Consider the following 27863-nt stretch of genomic DNA (forward strand, 5'->3'; position numbering starts at 1 on the left):
TCCAAGTCCTTCCGTGGGTTTGGTATGCCATCTGCACTCGCCCCCGTATCGGTCGGTAAAACTGTAAAGACCTGCTCATTATAAACAGCATTATAAACAAGAAAAATAGCTACAATTGAACAATTGCTAAATCACTTACAGAGAAAATATTTTCTTTGCACATTGTATAACATAATTGCCACACAAGCCTATATTTCCTCCATTTTACATAACAATTTTCTGGGCTTGCACATATATGCTCAGTGTATTACAGTAATATTCCTAAGTGATGAATATCTCTCACAATTATGTAACATTTGTTTCTGATGTCATTGTCTATGGGCTTTTGTCATTAGAAAATAATACTTTATAACACGCGAAGTGATAGTTTTCAGTAATAATACTGGCCACTTGATGGCTACTTTGTTTTTAATCTGTACATAATTTTTGGCGGGAAATTGAAATAAAAACTTTTTGTTAATAAACATATGAATAGAGAAAATTACAGATAGAATGTTTAACAAAATATATCTAATATATAAAATTCTCGTGTCGCGATGTTTATTATCAAAATCCTCAGAATCGGCTTTCCCGGTTTTATGAAATTTTGTGTGCATATTGGGTGGGTCTGAGAATCAGACAACATATATTTGTCATACCCCTCGCTGATCAGAGTGGGTCACTCCCACCCCAAAATATTTTTTTATTATGATTTAAAAAACTACATACAAATTCAAATTTTCACCCTTCTATCATCAACCCTTTTTTAATAATGATATAATTTTTTATAACAAAAACAACGTTTGCGGATTCCGCTAGTACCTACAATGAAGTTTTTGTATAACAATAACTCTACTAAAATAAATCACAAATAATATTTTATAGCATATGTAAAGAGATGAGTATATAGTTATTTAGTAACATAAAAATTTGTAACTATTTAACGCTGTTGGATATCTATGTCAAATTAACCAATAGGTAAAAAAGATATACTTTACCGTACTACGGTTTTAACGTTAAAGTTACATAAGTACTATATCTCCCGTATTTAAATAATTAGTTTTGCGCACAAAGAAATTGTTTGTGTACAGCAGAATGGTTTATGACTTTGTTTTGTGGTATTTTTTTGTAAGAGGACTAGCAAATAACCTCAACTGAAAACTCAAACATATCTTATATACCTATCAATTACATCATCATGTGACGTCAGTGGTTTCCCTCATGTTCCATTGCAGAGAACTAAGGTGATGGCCTCAGGGGTCTAGCGGTTTAGTACACCGCCTTACTTTTGATGGTCGCGGGTTCGATTCCTAACACGATACAAATATTTGTATTCATGAGTATGATTATTTGTATAGGTCTGGGTGTTTTCTATGTATACTATATATGTATGTATTTACAAAAATATGTCAGTTGTCTAGTACCCATAACATGCTTACTTTGGGACTAAGCGGCGCTGTGTGAAAAGTGCTTAAAAAAACATCTAGACCCAAGCTAAGTAGAGCTTATTATGGGTTCTAGACAACTGATATATGTTTCTGTATCTGTTGTCTAGTACATACCCATAACACAAGATACCCATAATACTTAATTTCGATAAAAATACTTGCCGCCGTCCATAAAATGTGCCAATCATAGACAACAGATTATACGAGGCCCAATTTCACCACAGATCCACACATCGATGTAAACTGGATGAGCACAGATTGTAAATGTTTGATGTAACGAAATTATAAGCAATTCGATGCGTAACATATGCAATTATCTAATACGAAGTAGCGATGCCGAACGGTTATGTCAGATAATGAGGCACTTTCCGGTGTCGGCGGGGGGCGGACCAGTCGAGATAGTTTCCACTTAACGTGAATCAATTGTAGCCAGAGGGGAAATAATTTATTGGTCATGCCAATATAATAACTACAATTTTTTAAAAGAGCAATACACAAGCTTCTTGCTTATTCTTCTTGTGATGAATCTGCATTCCGAATAAGCGGTAGAATAAAAAAACTTGACTATTCAAAAGTGTTTATATTAAGTAGGTATATTTGAATAAAGATTATTTCTATTTCTACTAGCTACTCGCCTCGGCTGCGCCCGGGTCGCACATGTATAAATAATACATATAGTATTAACTACATATAATTACATATATTATATGTAGTAACGTTTATATACGTTCCTCTAGAATCACTCTATCTATTAAAAAACCGCTTCAAAATCCGTTGCGTAGTTTTAAAGATTTAAGCATACATAGGGACGGACAGACAGCCACAGCGACTTTGTTTTATACTATGTAATGATTTATATTACTGTTGGACTCTCCGATGATGGATCTCATCATCTCAGCCCGGAAGACGTCCACTGCTCGACCAAAGATCTCCACGACGATCGGGCCTACATTGCTCGCATCCATCGAGCCAGTGATCTTGACCAGATCGTTAGTCCACCTTGCTTCCAGTCTTCCCAGGTCTTCCCAGTGGATGATGATGGATCTCAGTTAAACAAAATTTGTCCTAGAGATGGCGGTAGGATCGTCCCCTGCCAGGTTAGATTTATATTATACTATACTAGCTACTCGCCCCGGCTTCGTACGGGTGTACATGTATTATATATATAAACCTTCCTCTAGAATCACTCTATCTATTAAAAAAAAACCGCTTCAAAATCCGTTGCGTAGTTTTAAAGATTTAAGCATACATAGGGACGGACAGACAGCGACAGGGACTTTGTTTTATACTATATAATGGTACACGTTTTGACGAATAATTTAAATATAGTTAATTTAACTGTATTTTACATACGTTTGCGATATGCGTGATCTATATGAGGATTTCCCGAAATTCCCACGGGAAAATGGGAAAATAAGGTTTCAAATACGAGCGGTAGTAAACTACTAAACGACTTATAAATATTCATATTAATATTATTCATTGTAAATTCAGTTCTGAACGATGACTGTCACTATGTCCTGTTGGCACAGCTAGAACTGCAACTGACTGTTATGCAACATTGAACCGTATTTATAAAGCTATATGTTTTATAATGGTTAAAGCAGTTTAATGTAACAGTAATTGCACTTAGTACGGTAAAGGAATGGATATGCTACATGCATTTTTAATCACTATTCATAGAGGTATCTATTATAATTAGTATTATAGTAGGATATATATCTACAAAAATATTTATAGATAGACAAATATAACTCGTTACATATATATATAACGGCCTTGATGGTAAAGCAGTTTAGTTAGCATACTGCATATAGATAATACTTCAGACGGTCGCGGGTTCGATTTCTCGCACATTCATAAATATTGTAGTGAAACACAAGCTTGTAAGATGAATACTACTTTATTGAGAGTTGAGGGTAATATTGAAAACATAAACAGCAAACTACTCACATAATACACTACAAATATGATTATTTTATATATATATATATATATATATATATATATATATTTATATATGTATATTATTATTAACAATCTATGTATTTATATTGTCTTATCCCATAACTTGTCTAGTACCCATAATACAAGCACTGTTTACATCGACTGACGATTAGTGGTAAGCATCGCATATATACATAATCAGTACTAGATTACGTTATCACATGACGCCCATGATACCCCATAAAACCCATAAATATATACCATAAACTACATTACTTATACTATAGAATCGATATCAACGCGTTAGATGCGTTTGCGCACCTTTTTCAGTCTCATTCACCACTTCGTGATGACTGATCTGCACTACGGATACCACGTTATCATATGACGCCCATATCACCCATTCTATAGGTCATAAATATCCGACATCAAGTTTTTTTTTTTCGGACTACTCTAAAGCTGTTGGCCGTAGCTGGCCTTTACAGCTTCACCGGACGTTATGGGGCGAGTGCAGATGGCACTCCAAACCCGCGGAAGGACTTATGGAGCGGCTGAAGGCCAACTCCTGCCCGACGGATACGACTTTAGTCTGAGGGCACCACTAGGGGTTCGAACCTCGGCTCAGGCCGTCGTAATTTCGATCCCCGTTTGAATTGGACGGGGGATCGGTCGGAGGGGAAGCCGACATCAAGTCATCATATAACATGATAACTTGATGTCGGATATTTATGGTTGGTACCATAAACCATATATTACACTACTTATACTTTGATTTTGTCTATTAGTTATATCATTACCATCGATTATTACGCTACTTCGACTGTTACACCACATCGTGAAGTCATTATGTAAAAGACATCAACGCGTTAGATGCGCTTGCGCACCTTTTTCAGTCTTAAATGTCATCACGAACAATAGACAATGGAATGTGCATTTGTTTTGTAATTATATAGGGAAATGTTAATTTTTTTTGTATGTTATTTGGTACATGAATATTGTGTAGTTTTTAACCGACTATGAAAGGTGGAGGTTCTTATTTCAACGTACTTTTTAAAAATTATAATGGACGTTGTTTGATTAATTATATCGGATGAATATATGGCCTCGGTGGTCTAGCGGTTTAGCACACCGCCTTACTTCCGATGGTCGCGGGTTCGATCCTCGCACTGTATAAACATTTGTGTTCATGAGTATTTTGGTAACGGTCAGTGTTTTCTATATATATTACGTATGTATTTAACAAGAAAAATGTATCTATGTATTTCTATCAGTTGTCTAGTACATAGATTAGACTAGATGGCGTTGTGAGAATAGTCCTGATATATTATTATTATATATTTTGGCCATGTAGATAAAGTCCTGGACAGAACCTATTGAACAAACAAAAATGAGCTACGATAAATAACATTTAATTTCTTTCTTTGCAGGATATCGGAACGTGTTTATCACTACTGATAGCTGTTATCACATTAGCCACACCAGGTAAATATTTTATTTATTTAAATTTGGAATGGGGTAAAAACTGTCTTACGTTCATATTTTTAAAATTTCGAATTTGGAATAGAAAACTGAACTACATCCGACGGAGCCAAAAGAAAAGAAAAAAAACTAAACTATGTACATTTATATTTATTAAATTTGAATTTGGAATGGGAAAGAAACAGCGAGTCTCGTAATCGCTACGCTTTAGCATTTTTTACTAAAATAAAGTGTTCAATATTGATTCGTGTGTTTTTTTAACTAAGGGGGATCTTGTAATAGTGCTGGGATATGCTTCTTTAGGATAGTTATTTTTTTATTAAAATAAACTGTTGGATATTTATTCGTCTGTTGTTTATTATTCTTGTAACTGTGATGGATTTCCTAGAGGTCTGTGGACTGAAAGTTTTTTTCGGACTACTCTAATACTGTTGGCTGCAGCTGGCCTTTACAGCTTCACCGGACGATAGGCGACGAGTGTAGATGGCACTCCAAAGTCGCGTAAGGACTTATGGAGCAGCTGAAGGCCAATTCCCGCCTGAAAGAGGTTAACAAACGCTGCTACGCTAAATAAAACATCAATCGAAGCTGTCGCTTTGGTACTACCGTATTATATCATCACAATAAACATGCAAAAAACAAATGAAAGTGATGCGAGAGTAATACGATAGTTTCATGATAAAAAGAGCAACTATAAAAGTTAAATTATCTATAAATCTTCGCTCAATTGCATACTAGTTCTGAAGGTTTTGTCTATTAAATAGAGGTAGTTGTTAAACAATAGATCGTTCGCTATTGTGGTCCCACACGCGGCCCACTGGCTCTGGTGCATTGGCCTTAGACAGATTCTCATGTCTACATACGATGCCCTTGGTTTCTCCTGATATGTTTTATAACTTTAAATATTCATCTACTACAACAACAATCTAATCTAAATCTAAAAAAAAACTTGATTTTAAATTCTGTCTGTCTATCTGTTTGTTCTTGCTAATTTTTGAAACGGCTGACCAGATTCAAATGAAAGTTGCATTTGCAGATAATTAATAAAAAATATTCTCTATCTGTCTGTCTGTTTGTTCTTGTTAATCTTTAAAACGACTGTTCCGATGTAGATGTGAGTTTCACTCGCAGATAACAAATATTATAAGTAACTTAGACTACTTATATTTTAGATAATTTATTTATGTTGATAAATTAATTGACAGTTAAAAGCCTCGCGGATTAAGTCTCAACTAGTATAAATATATAATTATAAGCACCTTATACATTACCCAAATCTGCGGAACAATCTATATTGAGGAAATCAGTTTGTTTGTGTCGATTACTTCCATATAATCGTTTATCTACGGACGACATCGACCAGCTCGCTAGAACCGTATCATAGTATAACGTAATGAAACGCTTCACTTGTTATGTTGAACACATTGAGAGAGCGTTCTATAGTCTGTATCCTCTTTTTTAGCCTACTTAAATATAATAGGATATTCATGTTCGATTTTATGCATTTTATAAACGGAATTTTTGTATTACATTTGACGATTTTGTTAAGGCAAGGAAGGGGTGGGAAGATGTAATTGCTGGAGACATGGTATGCGAGGGTTCTGAAGACGATGTCTGGGATATGGAAAAGTGGCAGATAAACAAGGAAAGCTATTGTACACCACCATGTGGCATACATAGCTAGTAAGAGAGACGGAGAGAGAGAGAGAGGTTTGACGATTTTACACAAACAATAGAATTAATGGATGAATGAGATTAATGTCAAACAAGTTTTTATTGTACGATTTGAAGACATAGGTAAATGAAAAACTTTGTATATCTTTCTACGAAAATTGCGCGGACGTTGAAGTAGAAATCATCTCTAACTTATAATTTATGTAGAGAAAGAGTGGGGTACCATTACAGGATACCATTTTTTTTATTATGCATAAAAAATACTTGAAATCAATAAATAAAACATTACTCTTTGGTTTATTCTTAAATTCTGTGTTCAATATGAGAATAGATTAATATTGTTTGTCTTAAATTTATGGGGTATTCGATAACTATATAAAATAAAACTATGCAAAAAGGAGGTAAAATAAAATGTTGTTTTTTATGACACAAAATAATAATTAAAATTACACACATATTTTTGTTTTTTGTAAAAGAGTGACTTTTTAAGTGGCCAGTATGATACCATGGAGTTCACAATAATATTATTTATGTATAGTCTTGAAAATGGAACTTAAAAATATTCAAACTTGTAATTAAATTAATTATGCTTGAATTTCGAGCTAGTGGTCCCACCACTAGTGTATATAATTTTGTAGGCATTTCCTCACTTGCGCAAAATGCATCTGTAGATATGCCTTCAACTTTAGTTATTGCACGTAATTTGCTACAAATACTTGTCCACTGTCAGTTACATCAATCTAATAGTTTAAAAGCGGACGTTCCATTCACCAATATACAATTTATTAGTTCATTAAAATGCGTATGTTGGAATTTACTATCATAAATTGTTCTATTTTAATGAAGGCAACATTCGCACGAAATAGGTCTAGGATAAGAGACTATATAACTCATTTTTGATCGACAACGTATTATGTTACAAAGATAGGACGTTGACGTTATCAACAAATAGAGTAATACTAGATGTGCCCGCGATTTTACCCGCATTATTTTTTTAGTCTATGTGTTATTTTGATGTATAAGCTATATTAACGTAAACTTTCATTAAAATCCATTCAGCAGTTTTTGTGTGAAAGAGTAACAAACAGCTATCCATCCATATTCGCAGACTAACTGACCCCTCAAACGTAGTTTTGCCATATTAGTATAATATTCCTATTAAAAAGAAGAGACTAATAGTAGAAAGGTGAATATTCAAGGTTGTATGTACTTTTTAATGCCTAATATAATATATTTCTTTTTTAAATTTTCTTTATTTTTGTATTTTTTGTAAAAAAAAATACTCTAATTTACATGTAATCACTTATATAGTTTACGTCTTATTCTCAAACCTGTTGAAAATACACGCAAAATCCGATAAAGCCATTTCTAAATGAGTAAAGGAGTTTTATCACAAACACTCACATGCAACAGACCTTTATCAAATACAATCTCCTGTAAGGGCAACGCTGCCCGTTTTTAGCTTAAGGAAAAGGGGATGTTATATTTAATCTATGGTAAATGTCAGTTCAGGATTTGTCATTGTCAAATTGTCAGTAATAGATTGGCAACACTGAGTTGCAACAAGCATTGTTAGATTAAATGTTGATGGTTGAACTGTGTCTTTCTCTTAATAAAATTATTAAAACATCAAACATAACAGGGGATATGTAGGTCCGCTAAGTTAAGCTAAGTTCATTGGATAAACTTTACAGTAATATAGCTTCGCTTGTGCATCAGAATAACATATAGGCTATATTTTTTATTGAAATTTAACGGTGAAACCGCGGGCATAGCTAGTATTAAATAAAGAGGAAAATATAAATAGAATATACTAAATCTAGAAGATTTGCAATCTATTGTAACTAATAACTGAATTGACAACCATTCAGGCGTAGAGTTGTATAACTTTATAGGCATTAGAATTATTAATGGTATTTCACTTTTTATTCTCATGATATTGCATTGGTATTGCATCAAACATAACTAATAGTTTACGTTAAATGAACAGTTTTATGTGAGCCTCTAATATTCATAATGCTGTTTATGTTGATGAACTTCTAGTAACTACTTCAGGTAGGCTGTTTGCCATTTCAATAAATTTGTTATTATTTATTAGATAGATAGATAGATAAATGCTTTATTCATCAATTACAAACACATAGCAAGCATGAGATGCAGAAGTACAAATTTTACTAATTAAAAAATGGAGTGATTTAAGAGGAAGGTTTATATGTATTTTAATTAATGTAGATCTATTACAGACTCTTATGATATGTCAAATCTACCATCAGTTCGGAATGATTTCGAGATGAAGAACTGGCAAGAAACTCAGCTCCTATTCGTTTCACTACTCACAAAGTTTTACAATATTATCATTACATAGTATAAAACAAAGTCGCTGTCGCTGTCTGTCCGTCCCTATATGTATTAAACCTTTAAAACTACGCAACGGATTTTGAATCGGTTTTTTCTAACAGATAGAGTGATTCAAGAGGAAGGTTTATATGTATAATACAAGTACACCCGTGCGAAGTGCGAAGCCGGGGTGGATAGCTAGTAATATTATAAATGCGAAAGTAACTCTGTCTGTCATTGTCGCTTTCACGCCAAAACTATTGAACCGATTATCAACTATCTGTATACCAAATAAATGAAACTTGGTACACAGGTAGTCTATAACTTTCTGAGAAAGGATTTTTATTTATTTTATTTTTTTATTAATAAAGGGATTGCGCTTGGTCTTACCTCATCTGATGGTAAATGATGGCAAGACCTAGGAGGTAGCGCGCTTACCCAGAAGATATCCATTCACCATAGACTATAGACTTGAAGAATCCAAAATGTGAAAAAGGGTTAAAAGGAGAGATGGAAATTGTTTGGAAGTATCGTCATTTTAATGCTAGGAGCAATGCAAATAAAGCAATATTAATAATTTTTTTAAAAATTGAAAGTTTTTAAAAATTTTAACCCAAGGAAGGGAAAATAAAATAGGGGATGAAATGATTATATAGAAATTCGTAAGTTTTGAAGCTAGAACGATGAATCTTTTTTCTTAAAGCTTATTAAAGAATGTATGTGTTATATAAATAGCTTAACTAATTAAAAATGCTATCTACGCCAATGAAGTCGCGGGAACAGCTAGTTTACTGTTGTTTTTTTTTTTAATGGATGATAATGGATTGGTGCTCCCGCCTGCGCTAACGGTTTACGCTGGCGGGGCACCAGTGGAGGATGATAAGATGAGCATGAGGTCAGGTCAGTTAGCCCATCGTGACAAATTCACCAGTAATTTATCACGATGGTTTCCAGGGGGAACCGCGTGGAGGTCAACCTAACATGGTACATTGCTAGCAATGGGAGTTACTACTAGTTCCCATTGCTAACAATCCCCTTCCCCCCAGTTTACTGTTAGCTTTCATGAAGTTTGAGAGGTTCTTTTTGAAACTATGTATGTTTATGTAATATATATATATGTGACTGAACTATTCAGATTAACAAATCTAAACAATCTTTCTTCTACATAACAAACGGGACTTTATTATTTTTCATTACTTTCCGACTGTGGATTGGATCTGTGCTTAGTACTAACTAAGGCTCCATAAATACACAAGATGTTGACGACAATACGAGTACGAAGCGAAGTTGAACATTTTCGTCCGCTGTCGTATTACAATTACTAGGACTACATAAACTGATAAAGGTCGTCCAACAATACATCGGTGTGACGTATTTCTCGCTACTGCAGTACATAGGTACTGCTGATCTTTATCTCTCTTTATGTCGATCGACAAACTTACTATATACCTATATGCGACATAGACATACCATACTCGGCAAAATTATAAGTTTACTAGCTGACCCCGTAAACGTTGTTTTGCCATTTAAATTAAAATCGCTATTAAAATATATTGCCTACTTATAGAAGGGTGAACATTTAGGGTTAGATATATTTTTCAATGCCACATTATAAAAAATAAGTTCAAAAAATAAACAGAAATGTTAAGGATATGAAATCCTTATCACTTATGAAAATATAATAGATAGCCGATTATCAGACCTACTGAATATGCATAATAAATTTTATAAAAATATGTCAAGCCGTTTCGGAGGTGTATGGTAATGGTAACTAACATTGTGACACGAGAATTGTATGTAAAGATTATATTTAAGTTTATTGTTCGCATCTTCAGACAGTCAGTTGGCTGAATATTTTTCAAACAATTTTGTCGACTGAATGACCGACCGAAAAGATTTTAGTGAATTCGGCGTGAAGATAGATTAAGGACGGACATAGGTATTAAATCTGTGCTTAGTACTAAGACTCCATAAAGTCACAATATGCCGACTAAAACAACACGATGCGAAATGAATGAACGATGTCTGGGGTCGTATTCCTATTACTAGGACTACCTAGGCTGATACAGGTCGTCGGAATTGTGTGACGTATGACCGACTACTGCAGTTGTCCTGTTTACTCTTATTATCTATCTCTCTCTTCATGTCGGTCGACAGTCGACACACTGCAATACATGCATACTTCGCTTAATTGTGATAGTTATGCACTGTTCATATTAGTTGTTATCTCTCGATTAATTCTGATATTTATAGACATTTTCTAACCATAAGTAATCTTTATATATAAAAATGACGTGTCACGTTGTTTTTCCGCAATGGACTTTTAAACTACTGAACCGATTGCAAATTTGATTTGCACATTGTGTGAAATTTGATCCAACTTGAACGATAGGATAGTTTACATTCAATTTATAGTCGCAATATTATTTTATTCAAAAACCTTGGCAAAAAAAAGGCAAACATTTTAACTTTGGGTTTGCTTAAGACTTCATGAATTCACAGATTATATTGATTACGAAATGAAAGGATAAAAGTTTCGTATGATGTCGTGTTCCAGTTACTAGGACTACCTGAACTGAGGAAGGTAATCGGACTATAACTTGGTGTGACGTAGCTCGGCACTGCAGTTTTTGTCCTTTTTATGTTATTATCTTTCTCTATGACGTTCGACACACTCCATGTGAATAAAAAAAAAAATAACAAACTCGGCATAATATTTTAATTAAATATTGCTTTTACTATTTTTTTATTATTCATTGATTCTTTGTTAGGTAGATGATCTTTAATATATTATTAATACGTGAAGCATTGTTTTTATAAAAATTAGGCGAACAGAGGAATATGAAATTTGCCACATAAAGTTTATACGCAGGAGGCGTGTAAGATGGTAATTGTTTCATAATAATAATTAAAAATATATGAATAAAAATAATTGATCGCACTTCGACTATGCGTTTATTACATACACATATATATTATTACTATCAGAATAAAGCTTCAAAATAAAAACATATCGACCTCATCACACTTGTCACATATGGTCGAACATCGATTTTCTGTCTGTGGATTGTATCTGCGTTACTTACTAAGACTTCATACATTCCCTAGATATTGATTATTAAGTACTTACTTACTTACAAATACGAGCCGAAGCTATGAGTTTTCGTATGGTAACGTATTCCTATTACTAGGATTACATAAACTTATGAAGGTGGTTCAACGATAGAGTAGTGTGACGTAGTTCTCACTACTGCAATTTCTATCCTTGTTTATCTTATTTTTAGCCATACTCGGCACATTTGTAATAGCTTTTACTTTCAGTAGCTTTATTGTTATTTCTCCATGGTCTCTTTACTAGATAGATTATAAATGTAAAATTAAGTATATCTATCTACTAATTATCTTTTCACGATTAAATTGCTGAATAGGTCTTAATGAAAGACGTGAACATTTATTGTAGCAGAAAGTCGGATTATTTAAGAAAAGAAGGTCTTACAAAGCAGTTAAAGTTATATATATACAGTATTATATTTGTAAGAAAATATTCATTTTCTTGTGAGAATAAAAAATAAAAAAGTTTTCATCATATACTTTGTCTGTGGATTGTATCTGTGCTACTTACTAAGACTTCACAAATTCCATTGATTTATTTAAAGCACTACGGAGCCGAAGAGATTTCGTATGGTGTCGTATTCCTATTACTAGGATTATATAAACTGATGAAGGTCGTCAAACGATAAAATGGTGTGACGTAGTTCTCGCTATTTCAATTTTTATCCTTGTTTATCTTGTTTTCCCTCTCTGTATGTCGATCGACACACTACTCTCTTTGTGTGTGACAGAGAAGAGGTAGCCATACTCGGCACATTCGTAATAGCTTTTACTTTCAGTATTTAGCTTTATTGTTCTTTCCCCATGGTCTCTTTACTAGATAGATTATAAATGTACAATTATGTATATCTATCTACTATTACCCTTTCACGATTAAATTGCTGAATAGGTCTTAATGAAAGACGTGAACATTTATTGTAGCAAAAAATCGGAATCTTTAAGAAAAGAAGGTCTTACAAAGCAGTCGAAGTTGCAGCTATATACTAGTATGTATGTACAGTATTATATTTTGTAAGAAAATATTCATTTTCTTGTGAGAATAAAAAATAAAAAAGTTTTCATCATATACTTTGTCTGTGGATTGTATCTGTGCTGATTACTAAGACTTCATAAACTAATTAATTTATTAAGTACTACGGAGCCGAAGAGATTTCGTATGGTGTCGTATTTCTATTACTAGGATTATATAAACTGATGAAGGTCGTCCAATGATAAAATGGTGTGACGTAGTTCTCGCTATTTCAATTTTTATCCTTGTCTGTCTTATTTTCCCTCTCTTTATGTCGATTGACTACTACTATCTGTGTGTGATAGAGAAGACGGAGCATACTCGGCATATTCGTAATAATAGTTTTTACGTTCGATGATTTCTCAGCTAGATAAAAACTATGTCTGTCTGTTTATCATCTTTTCACGACTAAATGGTGCAGCCAGATTTTAATAAAAGAAGACATATTGTAGCATAAGGTTAGACTCTTCATTCGAAGTCAAATCTGTATATAATATTTATAAGATAAATGCAGATTCTGACTGCTAATATACACAGATATCTTTCTTTCATAAATATGTAAAGAACATAGCAATATTAAAAAATGAAGTTGAATTTTTGCTGTCTGTTCGCTTAGATCTTGTAAACTACGAAACGGATTTTAATGCAGTTTTTAGTAATAGAGTGATTCGAGAGGAAGGTATATTATGTATAATACATGTACACCCGTGCGAAGCTAGAATATATAGTATATAACAATATTTCAGAATTTATTCATATGACTGTGGATTTGGGTTGAAAATAAAAATGAAAATCTTCGTCTGGTGTCGTGTTCTAGTTACTAGGATTACATAAGCTGATGAAGGTTCCAACGATGAGTGGATGTGACGTATGACGCGCTACTACAGTTTTTGTCCTTTTTTCTCTTATTACCACCTCTCTTTATGTCGATCGACACACTATTATCCACATGATACGAAAGTGTAGTATCCATATATATACATAATACATATTATAAAACGAACGAACGGATCTTTTATCTTGAAAATATTCTGGAAAGGATGAAAGGCATGAAAATTTATTCATAAGAAGTCGTAGGGAAACAGTTAACAAACAGGCAGACAGACAGACACATTATCAATTTCAATTTTTTTAGGTAATTAGAATGGTTGTATCTATGTATTTGTTTGTACCCTATCGGAACGATATATATGTTTTTTATTGACATAAAATAATATTTCAGTATTTTGGGTATGGTGTTTATAAAAATTAAACCTTTCCTCATATTGCGACAGGATTTATTTACTCTACACACACGATCGAAACGTTGAAAATTTCGTATGATGTCGTATTCTGGGTACTAAGACTACATAAGCTCATGAAGGTTATCTGTGACGTATGCCTAGCATAAACCTATGAAAAAATAGATTATGTCCGTGTCCAAGCAAGCGATCTATCTATATGTTTATTATACGAAGCTCAACGTTGAAAATATTCGTATGATGTCGTATTCTTGGTACTAGGACTACATAAGCTCATAGAGGTTATCTGTGACGTATAACTAGCTACTGCATATTCATTCATTCATTCATTATTTAAAAGCCGCGCTCTTGTCGAAGGAGCTCTCGTTATTTGCTTAATATAGCTGTGTGTCTTTCCCTTAACTCTCTTTCCTTCTATTTTTGCTTCGATAATATTATTCATAAGTTCGTCGTGTTGTATCAAGTGCCCCAATATTGCATAAACGATAATGAAAATATTTCAAAATTTATTTTATTAGGTCTATGTTTATATTATTGATCGGGCCCCAAACAGAACAAAAATATTCTCATTTTTGCTCAACTAACAATGAGTTCTTCAAAACGAAACGTTGAAAATGTTCGGATGAATTCGTATCCCAGGTACTAGGACTACATAAGCTATAAAGGTTATCTATGACGTATGACTAGCTTCTGAATGAAACTATAAAAATACGTAATGCCTTTATTGTGATGTACAAAACCAGTATATAGGAAAGGGTAGGTAGAAAAAGATGTAGGAACTTTAATGTGAATAAAGGAACTTCTTAAATGGAAGGATTGATTGAATTGATGATACTGGAGTTCATGGAATAGGTAATTAATATATAGCAGAATAAAAATGGTAAAACAGACTTCAGAATCCTTAAGCATATATGACACAACCTAAATAGTTGGTGCTACAAACTTGAAGTTTTGGATATACTTTTTTAGGTACAAGCGGCCGGTCTGAACTAATATTGAATAAAAAAATATTATTATTTTACATAAACTCAATGAAAATCGTTTTTTATGGATGATAATGGAATGGTCCAGTTTTTTTAATTTTTTTTTATGATTAAAATTAAAGAAATAAACTGTAGTTTTAGCTTAACAAATCGTCCGTACTTTTAGACTTAAATGTTTTTTGCGAGATAAATCGTATTCTGATTCCTACAGGACAGGTCCAGCCTAGTTTAAGAATCCATACTGTTGTGATTATAGGAAATAATATTGGTAAATAAATAAACTGTTATTAGAACTCAGAATATGAAGGCGATTTTAAAAATTTGTTCCTCTATAGCAAACTATATTAGCAGCGGGGGTTATTCATTGTATTTTATTAAAAAAAAATAGAAGTTGGTAGACTATGGTACAAATATTTTTTTGCCACGCTTTTTATGTCTTTATATTTTTATATGACAGTTGTAACTATTGTACCTACCAGAAAGAAAGCCGCAAGAAATAGTTAATATAAGTTTCAAATATAACAATAGTTGTGTTTTGTTCCAGCACAATCAAGTGAACCACGGGTGGTGTGTTACTACACAAATTGGTCGGTGTACCGGCCAGGGACCGCCAAATTCAACCCACAGAACATCAACCCATACCTATGTACGCATTTAATATATGCCTTCGGAGCATTCACCAAGGAGAACACGCTGAAACCATTCGACAAATACCAGGACATTGAGAAAGGTGAGTCCTTTAAACCAATATTTGGTAAAAAAAACATTAGACATACGTTATTTACGTTAAAATTATTCGTGATAAAATCCGATGATATTAATGTAATCTAAATTCATAAATATTTTACATAATTAAAGTAATTATGTTAATTAATATATTAATAGTTTAATTAATTAACTTAATTAATAAATAGCATACAAGCAAAAAAAAACAAATGACGGTAATATAAAACAAATTCGGCAATTAATAAGAGATGAATTTGATTATTTGATTCAAGCCTTGACACATCAGTATTAGATTAGGTTGTCTGTGGTATGAATATGTAAGATTATCTTATCTGTGGTATTAGTTATGTATGTGTAAATTTTTAAAAACTATTTTATCATCCTATAGTATAGAGAGTGTTTCTGTGGTGAACTAAGACTGATTTTTAATAATATTCTCATGACTTTAATACCTAATACCACAGATATCAGTGAAGTATCTATAGGATATTAATAATAAAAATGATTTGAAAAATGTAAAAATACAACATGATTTTGCAAATTTCAGTTTTTAGTTACAGATTTATACGCAACCTTTTTTTTGTTTAACATTTTAATAATTATTATTATTTGTTTGTTTAGTACAATAAGTACCTAGTATTTGACCTATTCTACACTTCCTATGTCACGCTCTATTGGGTTGACTGGAAGAGATCTCTTTTAGAGATAAGTCCTCCTTTGTTAACATTATTTCTAATTAATATACTTATAAAATGTATTTAAGTGCAATAAAGAATATATAATAAGTTAGTAGTAATTATATAAAAATGGATTTCATCATGTTCTGTTGTTACCAGCTTATAAGTTATTATTTAGTTCGCAGTAAAAGTATTTTATAAGTAATTGTTCAGAATAACTGAAAAAGGTGAATAGTTTTTCAAAATTGGTTTTAAATGAATATTAAATGATAAAGCTGACCTTGCAAATCTCTGAGATTAAAATGCACTGAGATGTCTCTTTTTTAATGTATGGGCAATACAGACACACTACTTTACTCACAGGTTTCTTGTACCTATATTGTATATTGTTAAGTGCCCATTGTAGTTATGTATTTTTTTTTATACCTTCTGTGTATGCCCTTTAACGCAAATAATTATCTATCTATCTAAATTCTGATCATAAATGCTCAAATATTTGTAAAATTTAAGAATAACTTTTTGTAATGTTGTTATATCCATTTTTATTCTTGATTATTTCACAGGCGGGTATGCGAAGTTCGTTGGCCTGAAAACGTACAATAAGAACCTCAAGACATTGCTGGCTATCGGAGGCTGGAATGAAGGCTCCACGAGATTCTCGCCCATGGTCGCGTCGCGGGAGAGAAGGAAAGAGTTCGTCAGGAATGCTATTAAGGTAAGCGTGTTTTATTTATTTATTCTCTATTTTATTTATTGCACAATAATAATAATAATAAAGCACAATAGGCAGCCTTGTCGCTGAAAGCAATCTCTTACTGTACCCTGGATTATGTACAATCAACGCTATCTAGTTCCAAGCTAAGCACAACTTGCATTATAGGCACTGGACAACAGATATTATATATATATACTTAAAAACATTTGTTTTGTAAATTTATACATAGTATATACAGAAATTACCTAGAAGAATACAAACAATCATACTCAAGAATACAAATGTTAGCTAGGAATGGAACCTGTGACCATCCGATGTGAGGGGTGTGCTAACTAGCCAACTTAACTGCTAGACCAATGAGAACGTCAATAAAACTTGTATAAATTACGAGCTTGAAGTCGTGTGACATTTCCACCAGTTAACCTTTAGGTATAAACAGAAAGCTTTCTGGGGCAATTATGACGAAAAACGGTCACAAATTTACAATTTTACATGAATTACTAATAATAACAATAATAATGAGAAAACCAGCAAAAGCTGAGAAAAAAAAATAATCTCAAGACAATTCACACAGCGCCATCTAGACCCAAGTTAACGCTTGTGAATGCTAGCTTAAGCTTGTGTTATGGGTACTAGATAACTGATACATATACATATTTTTTGTCGTAAATACATACATATTATACATAGAAAATAACTAGACCGATATAAACAATCATACTCATGAACACAAATGTTTGTACCGTGCGAGGAATCGAACCCGCGACCATCAGACGTAAAACGGTGTGCTAGACCAATAGACCACCGAGGCTGTCAAATACTATGTAATATTATCTTATATGTCCTCATATATATGCTATACATAAAGTGTTAGTGATTTCAAATTAACAGCTCTTCACATCAAAAAATTCTCTAAACGACAGGACCAATTTTGAATGGACTTTTACTTGCAGATAGCTAATATTATAAGAAGTAACTTTTTTTAATATTATAATTTTAATAAAACATTAATCATGTTCTTTATCTGGTGCAATTAAGAATATGAATAAATAAAATAATAATAAAAACTCTTGCAAAGAAGGTGTATATAAATCATGGGTGGTAATAAACACTTACCATCAGGTGAGCCGCAAGTGTGACTTGTTGATTGTTGACGTGTGACTATGCTATACAATACTTACTTTATAAACGCGGATATTTGTTTGTATGGATAGATATTTGTTACTCTTTCACGTAAAAACTACGAAATGGATTGTAATGAAACTTTACAATAACATAGCTTAAAGTTCAGAATAACATAAACAAAACAGGTAGTAAAAATTAAGCATCAAAAAACCACTACGCATAGAAGTGCTTAGCAAGAGGCGATATCTCAAAGCAATCTCTCATAATATGCAATAACGCCAATTATTATTCTTCCTTTCATATACAAGTAATACTTACAATCTACTATCAAACAGTTATAATTGAAATATAATTTAGTAGAGATGGAAATAGTAATTCACACGTTCTGATATGTTATCTGTGATATTACGATCATGATTTAATATATTGATATTGAATTTAATATATTGAATATATATTTGTGTCTGCAGGGCTGCCATTTTGTTTTTTATTTCCAAATTCAAATTCTTTATTTGTGATGTTTACAACTGAAAGTTACAAAGGTCTTAGAATAAATAATAAGTTTCTCTGTCTTTCAAATACGATTGAAGAAATATATATATTATTGCAGGATAAATATAAATATAAACATAAATAATTAATCTGCGTAATCCAGAAATTCATTTATGCTATAATACTTCTTTTCTAATTATTTATTATATTATATTTATTCAATTATGAATAAATATAATATAATTAAACTTACATAACTTACATAAAGATTTAGCCCATATCGAATATAAGGGCCTCGGTAGTCAAGTGGTTTAGGATGATATTAATAAATATAAATGTTTAGTTCGGATGTAAGGCGGAGTTTATATTCATGAATATGATTGTTTGTATCGGTCTGGATATTTTCTATGTATAATATGTATGTGTGTATTTGTAAAAAGTATATATATGTATTTGTATCAGTCATCTAGTACCCATACCACAAGCTTTAGCTAGCTTAACTTGAGTCTTGATGGCGCTGTGTGAATTATTCTAAGATTATTATTATTATTGACGCGTTTATAGTATTAGTAAGATAGTATAATATTTTTGTTTGTAAGTTGACAGCCCTATATATAAGATAAGTACAACATGACAGTCATGGAGTCATTATCGTCACTTTCTCTGCCATTACACGTTTTACAGAATGACCAGTCAACTGCAATGCAACTTCATTTAATATTAGCTCTCTATCTGCTCCTTTATCTCCCGTTCATATGAACATTTGTGGAATTCAACACATTTTAACTTCAAAATGTAAAGTTACTAGTAAATTATTTAAAAGAGCAACAAGCAAATTTCTTGCTTGTTCTTCTAGTCATGAGACAGCTTTCCGAATGAGCGGTAGATTAAAAAAATAAGTGATGACTATTCAAAAGTTCGATGTAAGTTTATTTGAATAAATGATTTTCTATTCTATTCGATTAATTTCTTATTAAATTTATTCCATAAATGGATACATTCGTTAAAAAGAAATTTGTACTTATAATTCCATTTCCACAACCCTATTTGTTTTATTATTATTTTAGTAAACTAATGTAATCTGGTCTGTTCAGGTTGCGAACACTGACTAGATTTTTTATTTTTTGCAATAGCATATGCACCAGCATATGCTATTGCAAAAAATAAAAATATAATGAGAATAGAGTGACCACCAGGTCACTCTATTCTCCCAAATTTGAATTTTAATGACTGTGTATTATTGTAAACATGTACAACATTCATTTGAAAAGAATACGAGCTGAGTTTCTTGTCAGTTCTTCTCATCTCGAAATCATTCCAAACTGACGGTAGATTTGACATATCATAAGAGTCTGTAATAGACTTACATGAATAAAGATATTTTCTATTTGAATTTGAATTTAATAGTAAACGAATAGAGCGTGAAATATAGAGTAATAGAGTGAAAATGGATTTTAATAAACTTGACCAGTAGAACAAACTCGTTGGTCTAGTGGATCCATAAGGAAGGTTCATAAGGAATCTTGAATTATATCACGGGTGTCACATGATGACGTGTTAGCAGTGATACTGTTTTTGTACATAGGCTATGGTTACCATTCAAATTCCAAGTCCTCCTTATATCCCATTCAAATATTGTAAATCTGAATCATTTAAAAAAATCTAGAATCTTAATACCTTTATTTACCATACAATTACGTTAAGACCCGGTTAAAAATATAAATAACCTATAATTTCTGTCTATTCATTCCATCTTGCGCCATCCACCACCTTCTGTCTTTTTTCGTCTACCCAAAGGTTGTCTGGAAGAAATCGCTTTAGCGATAAGACCGCCTTTTGTACCTAGCCTACCTGTCTGTGTATTATGAATATTATTTTTTTTTTGTATTATTTTTGAGGTCCAATAAAGAGTTATAAATAAATAAAATTAACCTAATACACGACACAAACTTCGATTTTTTCTATAAATCTTTATTAATGTGTTTTCTACAGTTCCTCAGGCAGAACCGATTCGATGGGCTGGATCTTGACTGGGAGTACCCCGCGTTCAGGGACGGTGGCAAGCCAAAAGACAGGGATAACTATGCCAAACTGGTGAAGGAACTGCGCGAAGAATTTGAGAAGGAGTCAGAGAAGACGGGGAAACCGAGATTGCTGCTCACCATGGCTGTACCAGCCGGCATTGAGTACATACAGAAGGGCTTCGATGTGAAGACTTTGAATAGGTGAGTAAAAAATAATATCCATTAGACAGTTTATACAACGCCATCTAGTCCCGAGCTGAGCAGAGCTAGTATTATCTATATCCTCATTACATAGTATAAAACAAAATCGCTGTCGCTGTCTGTCCTTATGTATGTTTCAATCTTTAAAACTACGCACCAGATTTGGAAGCAGTTTTTTTTAATAGATAGAGTGATTGAAGAGGAAGGGTTATATGTATAATACATACCTTTGGGAAGCCGGGGTGGGCAGTTAGTAGGTACTAAACAACTGATATAAATGTCGAGATATTTTTATTTGTAAAGACATACATAATATACATAGAAAACATCCTGACCGATACAAACAATCACACACAAGATTACAAATGTTTGCCGTGCGATAAATCGAATCTGCGATCATCGGAATTAAAGATGTGCGCTAAACCATCGAGGCAGACCTATATATTTACACTTTTTTAAAGTATAATTTAATTTTGTCATTTCCACCATTGTTTATAGAGGGGACATGAAGAAAAATTACAATCGTTTGTGTGTACGAGGTTTACTCAAGTGATAATTACAGGTGTAATATACATACCATATATGGATATGGTATGTGACTGACGTGAATGACGAGAGAATGGTCTCTCGTCATTCACGTTTCAATTCAAGCATACATTATTCAGTTAACACAGTCGTTCGGTTACATACTAATCCCATAATATATATATTAGCTGTATGTATAATTAGGCATTAATTTCCTTTATTTCTATTTGATTGAGCTTCCAGATTCAAATCTGTTGATTTACAAAACTATTTTATTTTGGTTAACTAGCAATTATTTGAATGAGCTTCCAGGTTCTCTGTTGACTTTACAAAATTTTTATTTTGATTAACTAGCGACTCGCCTTGACTTCGTACATGTAGAGATTATACACTTAAACCTTCATGAGGATTTACTCTGTTGATAGATGAAAACCGCATGAAAATCTGTCAAGTACTTTTTGAGTTTTTTGCGGACATAGAGACAGGCTTTTTATTGTATAGTTTGTTTTATAATATGTGTAGATAGTTAAGATAGACTAGACAAATATTATATACTAGCTACTCGCCCCGGCTTTGCACGGGTGTACATATATTATATATATATAAACCTTCCTCTAGAATTACTCTATCTATGAATAAAAACCGCTTCAAAATCCGTTGCGTAGTTTTAAAGATTTAAGCATATATAGGGACAGTCAGCGACAACGACTTTATTTTATACTATGTAATGATTTTTTATTCCTATTATAACTAACAAAAACTACAACGTATTAAGCAAACGAAGACTTATAAATGTCATAAGCCCGAACAAACGTCGCTAATAAGAGTTAATAAACGTAATCGCTGCTTCACAATTACACAATGAACTAAAACAAATCGATGCGGTGCCTACACAGAGTTCGACATACAAATTACCAAATCATACCGTGTAAATATATTTTATAATCGTATCTCATGCAAACACACTTGTGAAACTAGCTAGTATCGACATAAGCATTGCACAATCACTAATTCAATGTCACTGAATATTGCTTAAGCTTAATCTGTAGTGCAGATCACAAAGTAACTATGCTAATGATTATTAAAATTAGTATAAATTTTCCTTAAAATCTCGAAAGGAGAGCATAATAATAGACTAAATTAAAATGCGTATTGAAATATATGATAATTTTATGACCTAAGAATTTGAAATAACGGATTTTGAAAATAGAATTAATTATATATTTTTTCCTTTATAAAGTATTTTAAATAAAGAACAATTATTATTATAATCATAAAAAAATATTGTTAATAAACTGTAAAATTAAGGTATAAATGTATGTACCTACCTAAAAATCGGTAACTGCATTTTGAAAATAGAATGAATTATATTTTTACGGCTCCGGTATGAATTATAATGCACATTTAAATAAAGAACAATAATAATAATTATTATATACTTCCTTTGTTATCATAATCATTATTGTTAAAAAAACTGTAAAATTAAGTATAAATGTAAATTCGAAATGAGAAGTCATATAGTTCTAATTATTTTAAATACAATGTTTAATAATAAATTAGATTATGATAAAAAAATATTTCTGATTTTTAAATAGATAAGTTTTTGTCTATATGAGAATTAGAAATACATTGTTTTTTAAACATTTCATAAATATTTATTGGACTAATAAAATTATTAAAGTTGATATATCTAGTCGAAAAGATCCATTGGCACTGAAGATTCCTAGCTTCATCAGAAAGTTTGCACAATAGTTACAGAAAGCATTTTTAATACCACGATGGTGGCAAACAGGCATACAGCCCGTCTTATGGTAAACGGTTAGCCTCACCTTTGTTGTCACACCTCTGTTACTGGAATATCTATATTTCGGAATGCAGCCTACATTTAATGACGTTTGTATGCAATTTAGCACCTTGATCTATTAACATAAATTAATGTAAATGCATCAATAAATTAGTTATTGCAAACTATAGATTACTATACTACTACTATATACATAAAACAACTGTCGATTTCGGCGCAACACCACTACTAAACTGCGTCACTTTTTGTATAAATTGAAAAAATATATGTATATGTATCAGTTATTTAGTAACCATAACACAAGCTTTAGCTAGCTTAACTTGGGTATAGATAGCGCTGTGTGAATTGTCAAAAAAAAATATTGCGGCTTCGATTCCCGCTCAAAACGTATACGTAAGTACTTTTTAGAATCAGTTCTGAAGTAATACACGCAATAAAATTCAGTTGAACTGAGAACATGTACTTTTTTTAAGTAGGTCAAAAAGAAAACATTTTTATCCTTGGGTAATTTACCAAATCAAACAGAGCTTGTGTTAGCAGTACTAGACAACTGATATAAATATATACACAAATATATACAGATACTTTTTTTTGTAAATACATACGTAACATACATAGAAAATACTCAGACCATTACAAACAATGATATACATGAATACGTATGTTTGTACCGTGCGAGGAATCGAACCCGCGACCGTCACGCAGTAACATATACATATTAGAAATTTCACGGTGTCGTGCAGGAATCCTGCACTCTTGACATGTTCTGTCAATCATTTAGTTAAATCTGTAGACATAGATAAAGTAGAATATGCTTGCATATATCTCTATAGTAAAATAGTTTGTTACAAGTATACGTACTTATAAACAAAGACAATTGTGTGTATTATATATCTTATCTTATATATAAAACACTCGTGTCACAATGTTAGTCACCATACTTACATCTTCCGAAATGGCTTGACCGATTTTTATGAAATTTTATATATATAGTCAGTAGGTCTGAGAATCGACCGCTCTGTTTTTCTTTTATAAGTGAGAAGGATTGTCCACCCCTAACATTTTAATTTTGACATATTTTTTTTATATTGTGATGTCAAAAAATACATACAACCCTAAATTTTCACCGTTTTATTACCAACCCCGATTTTTTAATAGCGATTTTAATTAATAATAATAACGGCAACACAACCTAACATTTTTATTTAATTTTTGGTCAACTTTTTACTCTTTTATTTTACTTTTTATAACGTGGCTATAAAAATATATATAACCCTAAATTTCCACCTATCACCGTCTATCACCAACCCCTATTTTTTAATAGCGATTTTAATTTCTATGGCGCAATAACGTTTGTAGATTCAACTAGTTCTATTCTAAAATTATGGATGTACCATATAATAGTGTCATTAGAGGAACCAACGATAAATCTATTGGCTCACAGTCTTACTACACACTTAATATACATATAAAATACACTGTGATTACTATGTCGTAAGCTGTCAGCTGATTTGAATGTATACAATGGGGAATAGACAATGGTGAAGGCGGTTGCCACCACCGTAATTGTATGGGCGCCATTGAAACATTGTATAGCTAATGTACTCCAGACAAATTGGATGAGTCATAAATAAATAACCCTGGACAATTAACACAGCGCCATCTAGTCCTATGGTAAGCAGACCTTGTGTTATTGGATCATAAATAAAGAAATAAATAACCCTGGATAATTAACACAGCGCCATCTAGTCCTATGGTAAGCAGACCTTGTGTTATTGGATCATAAATAAATAAATAAATAACCCTGGACAATTAACACAGCGCCATCTAGTCCTATGGTAAGACCTTGTGTTATTGGATCATAAATAAAGAAATAAATAACCCTGGACAATTATCACAGCGCCATCTAGTCCTATGGTAAGCAGATCTTGTGTTATTGGATCATAAATAAAGAAATAAATAACCCTGGATAATTAACACAGCGCCATCTAGTCCTATGGTAAGCAGACCTTGTGTTATTGGATCATAAATAAATGAATAAATAACCCTGGATAATTAACACAGCGCCATCTAGTCCTATGGTAAGCAGACCTTGTGTTATTGGATCATAAATAAAGAAATAAATAACCCTGGATAATTAACACAGCGCCATCTAGTCCTATGGTAAGCAGAGCTTGTGTTATTGGATCATAAATAAAGATATAAATAACCCTGGACAATTAACACAGCGCCATCTAGTAACACAGTAAGCAGAGTTTGTATTATTGGTACTAAACAACTGATATAAATACTTATCAATAAAAAAACAATTGACTATTTTAGTTCAAAGATTTATTTTTTATTATGGCTGAATTTCGACCATTGGGCGATCACGTATATGTAAATCATTACATTGTATAAAACAAAATCGATGTCGCTGTCTATTCGTCCCTATGTATTCTTAAATTTTTAAAACGACGCAACGGATTTGGAAGCGGCTTTTTTAAATAGATAGCGTGATTCAAGAGGCAGGTTTATATATAAAATACATGTACATCCGGGCGAAGCCGGGGCGAATTGCTAGTTACATAGTATAAAACAAGTCGCAGTCGCTGTCTATCCGTCCCTATGTATACTTAAATTTTTAAAACTACGCAATCGATTTGGAATCGGCTTTGGAAGTTGAGAGGTTGGTTTATACATATGTATAATACATGGGTGTACCGTGCGAAGCCGGGGTGAGTAGCTAGTTTCGAAATACATAAATAAACTATCTACCCTCTATCTAGATTTGAAAACATTTAGGAATACATCAGGAAAGTAACTATTAGATGAATCGCGGTATTTCTAATATGAACTGGCCTAGCCACTATTTATATACATTCTCTGTTTCTATATTAAACTTTCCGCTTTCTATCTGAGTTGTTTGTTATGAATACAGCCTACAAATGGATTATGAGGACTAAAGAGAAATGCAACTTTAAAACTGAGAGTGCCGTAGCACCGGCTTTTAGACTGTGACGACCGTGAGTTCGAGTTTGAAAAACAACTTTGTGTGCCATAACAGAAATATGAACAATTGCTATTACTCGCAGAAATAGAAAATACTGGTGTTGCGTGAGACTTTGTCTGCTTTTTTGAGATATAAGATAGATCTATATTCATCTTTGTGGTATGATCTAACAAGTTAAATTTCATTAAGATCTGTTTAGCCATTTCGTTGTGCAAAGATAACAAACAAGCAGACACTGCCTTATCACACTCATCAACTAAAACAGATTTAAAAAAGAATATATTTCTTTTTAAAAGGCAGGCAACACACTTGCAATTCCCCTGGTATTGTCTTATGGGCTACGAGTTGCTCATGGCGGCGGTAATTATTTACAATCAGATAATCTGCGAGCTCGTTTGCACCCTATGGTATAAAAAATGGCAAGCTCCTTAGTGGCTTACAGAGGTGCCTAGTCAAATTTTCTATCATCATCATCATCATCATCGCAGCCCGGAAGACGTCCACTGCTGGACATAGGCCTCCCCCAAAGATCTCCACGACGATCGGTCCTGCGCTGCTCGCATCCAATGCCTTCCCGCGATCTTGACCAGATCGTCGGTCCACCTTGCTGGAGGCCCAAATTTTCTATATTACTTATAAATTTTTCCCTACCGTCCAGTTCAATATACAGATTCAATTGATAAGAATTGGCAAGTCAACTCAATTTAATTTCTTTTTTTTTACAAAGCCAATTTATTTACAATGTAAATTTTAATAAGTATCTGTCTAACATTAAACGAAAATCCAGTGCATGAACAACTATTGCCATGCACGCTCGTAATTCGAGTAATCGTTTAGTGATCGGCTTTGCTTAGTAAATACGATTTAACGGCTTTTTCGTATTTATTTATATACGTACATAACAACATGCAATATATAAATATGTAACACAAAATAGTGCGTTTTAATATTAAGTATAATATAAACGCAGTAGAACAATGCAGATATTCCTCCCCAATCGGCACGCTCTGTTTCTCTGGTCTCTGAGTAAGAGTAAGCGCGCTTGTGTAACAAACTGTGTTATAATTTGCATATGCAACCAAATGCACCGCTATAATAGAACGGAACGTCGTTTCCGGTTTCCGGCACCGATGTAGAGCTGCCCCGAAATTATACTTACGTGGAATGAAATGATAATGTATCAGGGCCTACAATGAGAGTCACTGGCTGTTTTTATATTCGTTTATCCATATCTATACATATAAATAAAATTGGAGTGTCTGTTTGTAATATTGAAATAACCGCTTTTTACTACATGCATGTGAATATAAATACGGTACATACACCAAAATATTTTTTTTCCAATTTTTGTCTGTCTGTCAGTTTGTTCCGGCT

The 27863-nt window shown here is 32.6% G+C and overlaps 1 protein-coding gene across 1 annotated transcript in view; it reads left to right on the forward strand.

Moving 5' to 3' along the window:
• The window catches only part of LOC131846831 (mucin-2), a 155188-nt gene that overhangs the window by 55977 nt on the left and 71348 nt on the right, over positions 1-27863 (forward strand). The window contains exons 2-5 of the mRNA XM_059196250.1: positions 4802-4856; positions 15753-15938; positions 17175-17326; positions 20936-21168. Coding sequence (XP_059052233.1) covers positions 4802-4856; positions 15753-15938; positions 17175-17326; positions 20936-21168 — 626 coding nt within the window. The remainder of the gene's footprint in view (positions 1-4801; positions 4857-15752; positions 15939-17174; positions 17327-20935; positions 21169-27863) is intronic.

Source organism: Achroia grisella, unplaced genomic scaffold (genome assembly GCF_030625045.1).
Source record: "Achroia grisella isolate CSIRO2021 unplaced genomic scaffold, CSIRO_AGI_Agris_v1 utg512, whole genome shotgun sequence".
NCBI classification, from domain to species: Eukaryota; Metazoa; Arthropoda; class Insecta; order Lepidoptera; family Pyralidae; genus Achroia; species Achroia grisella.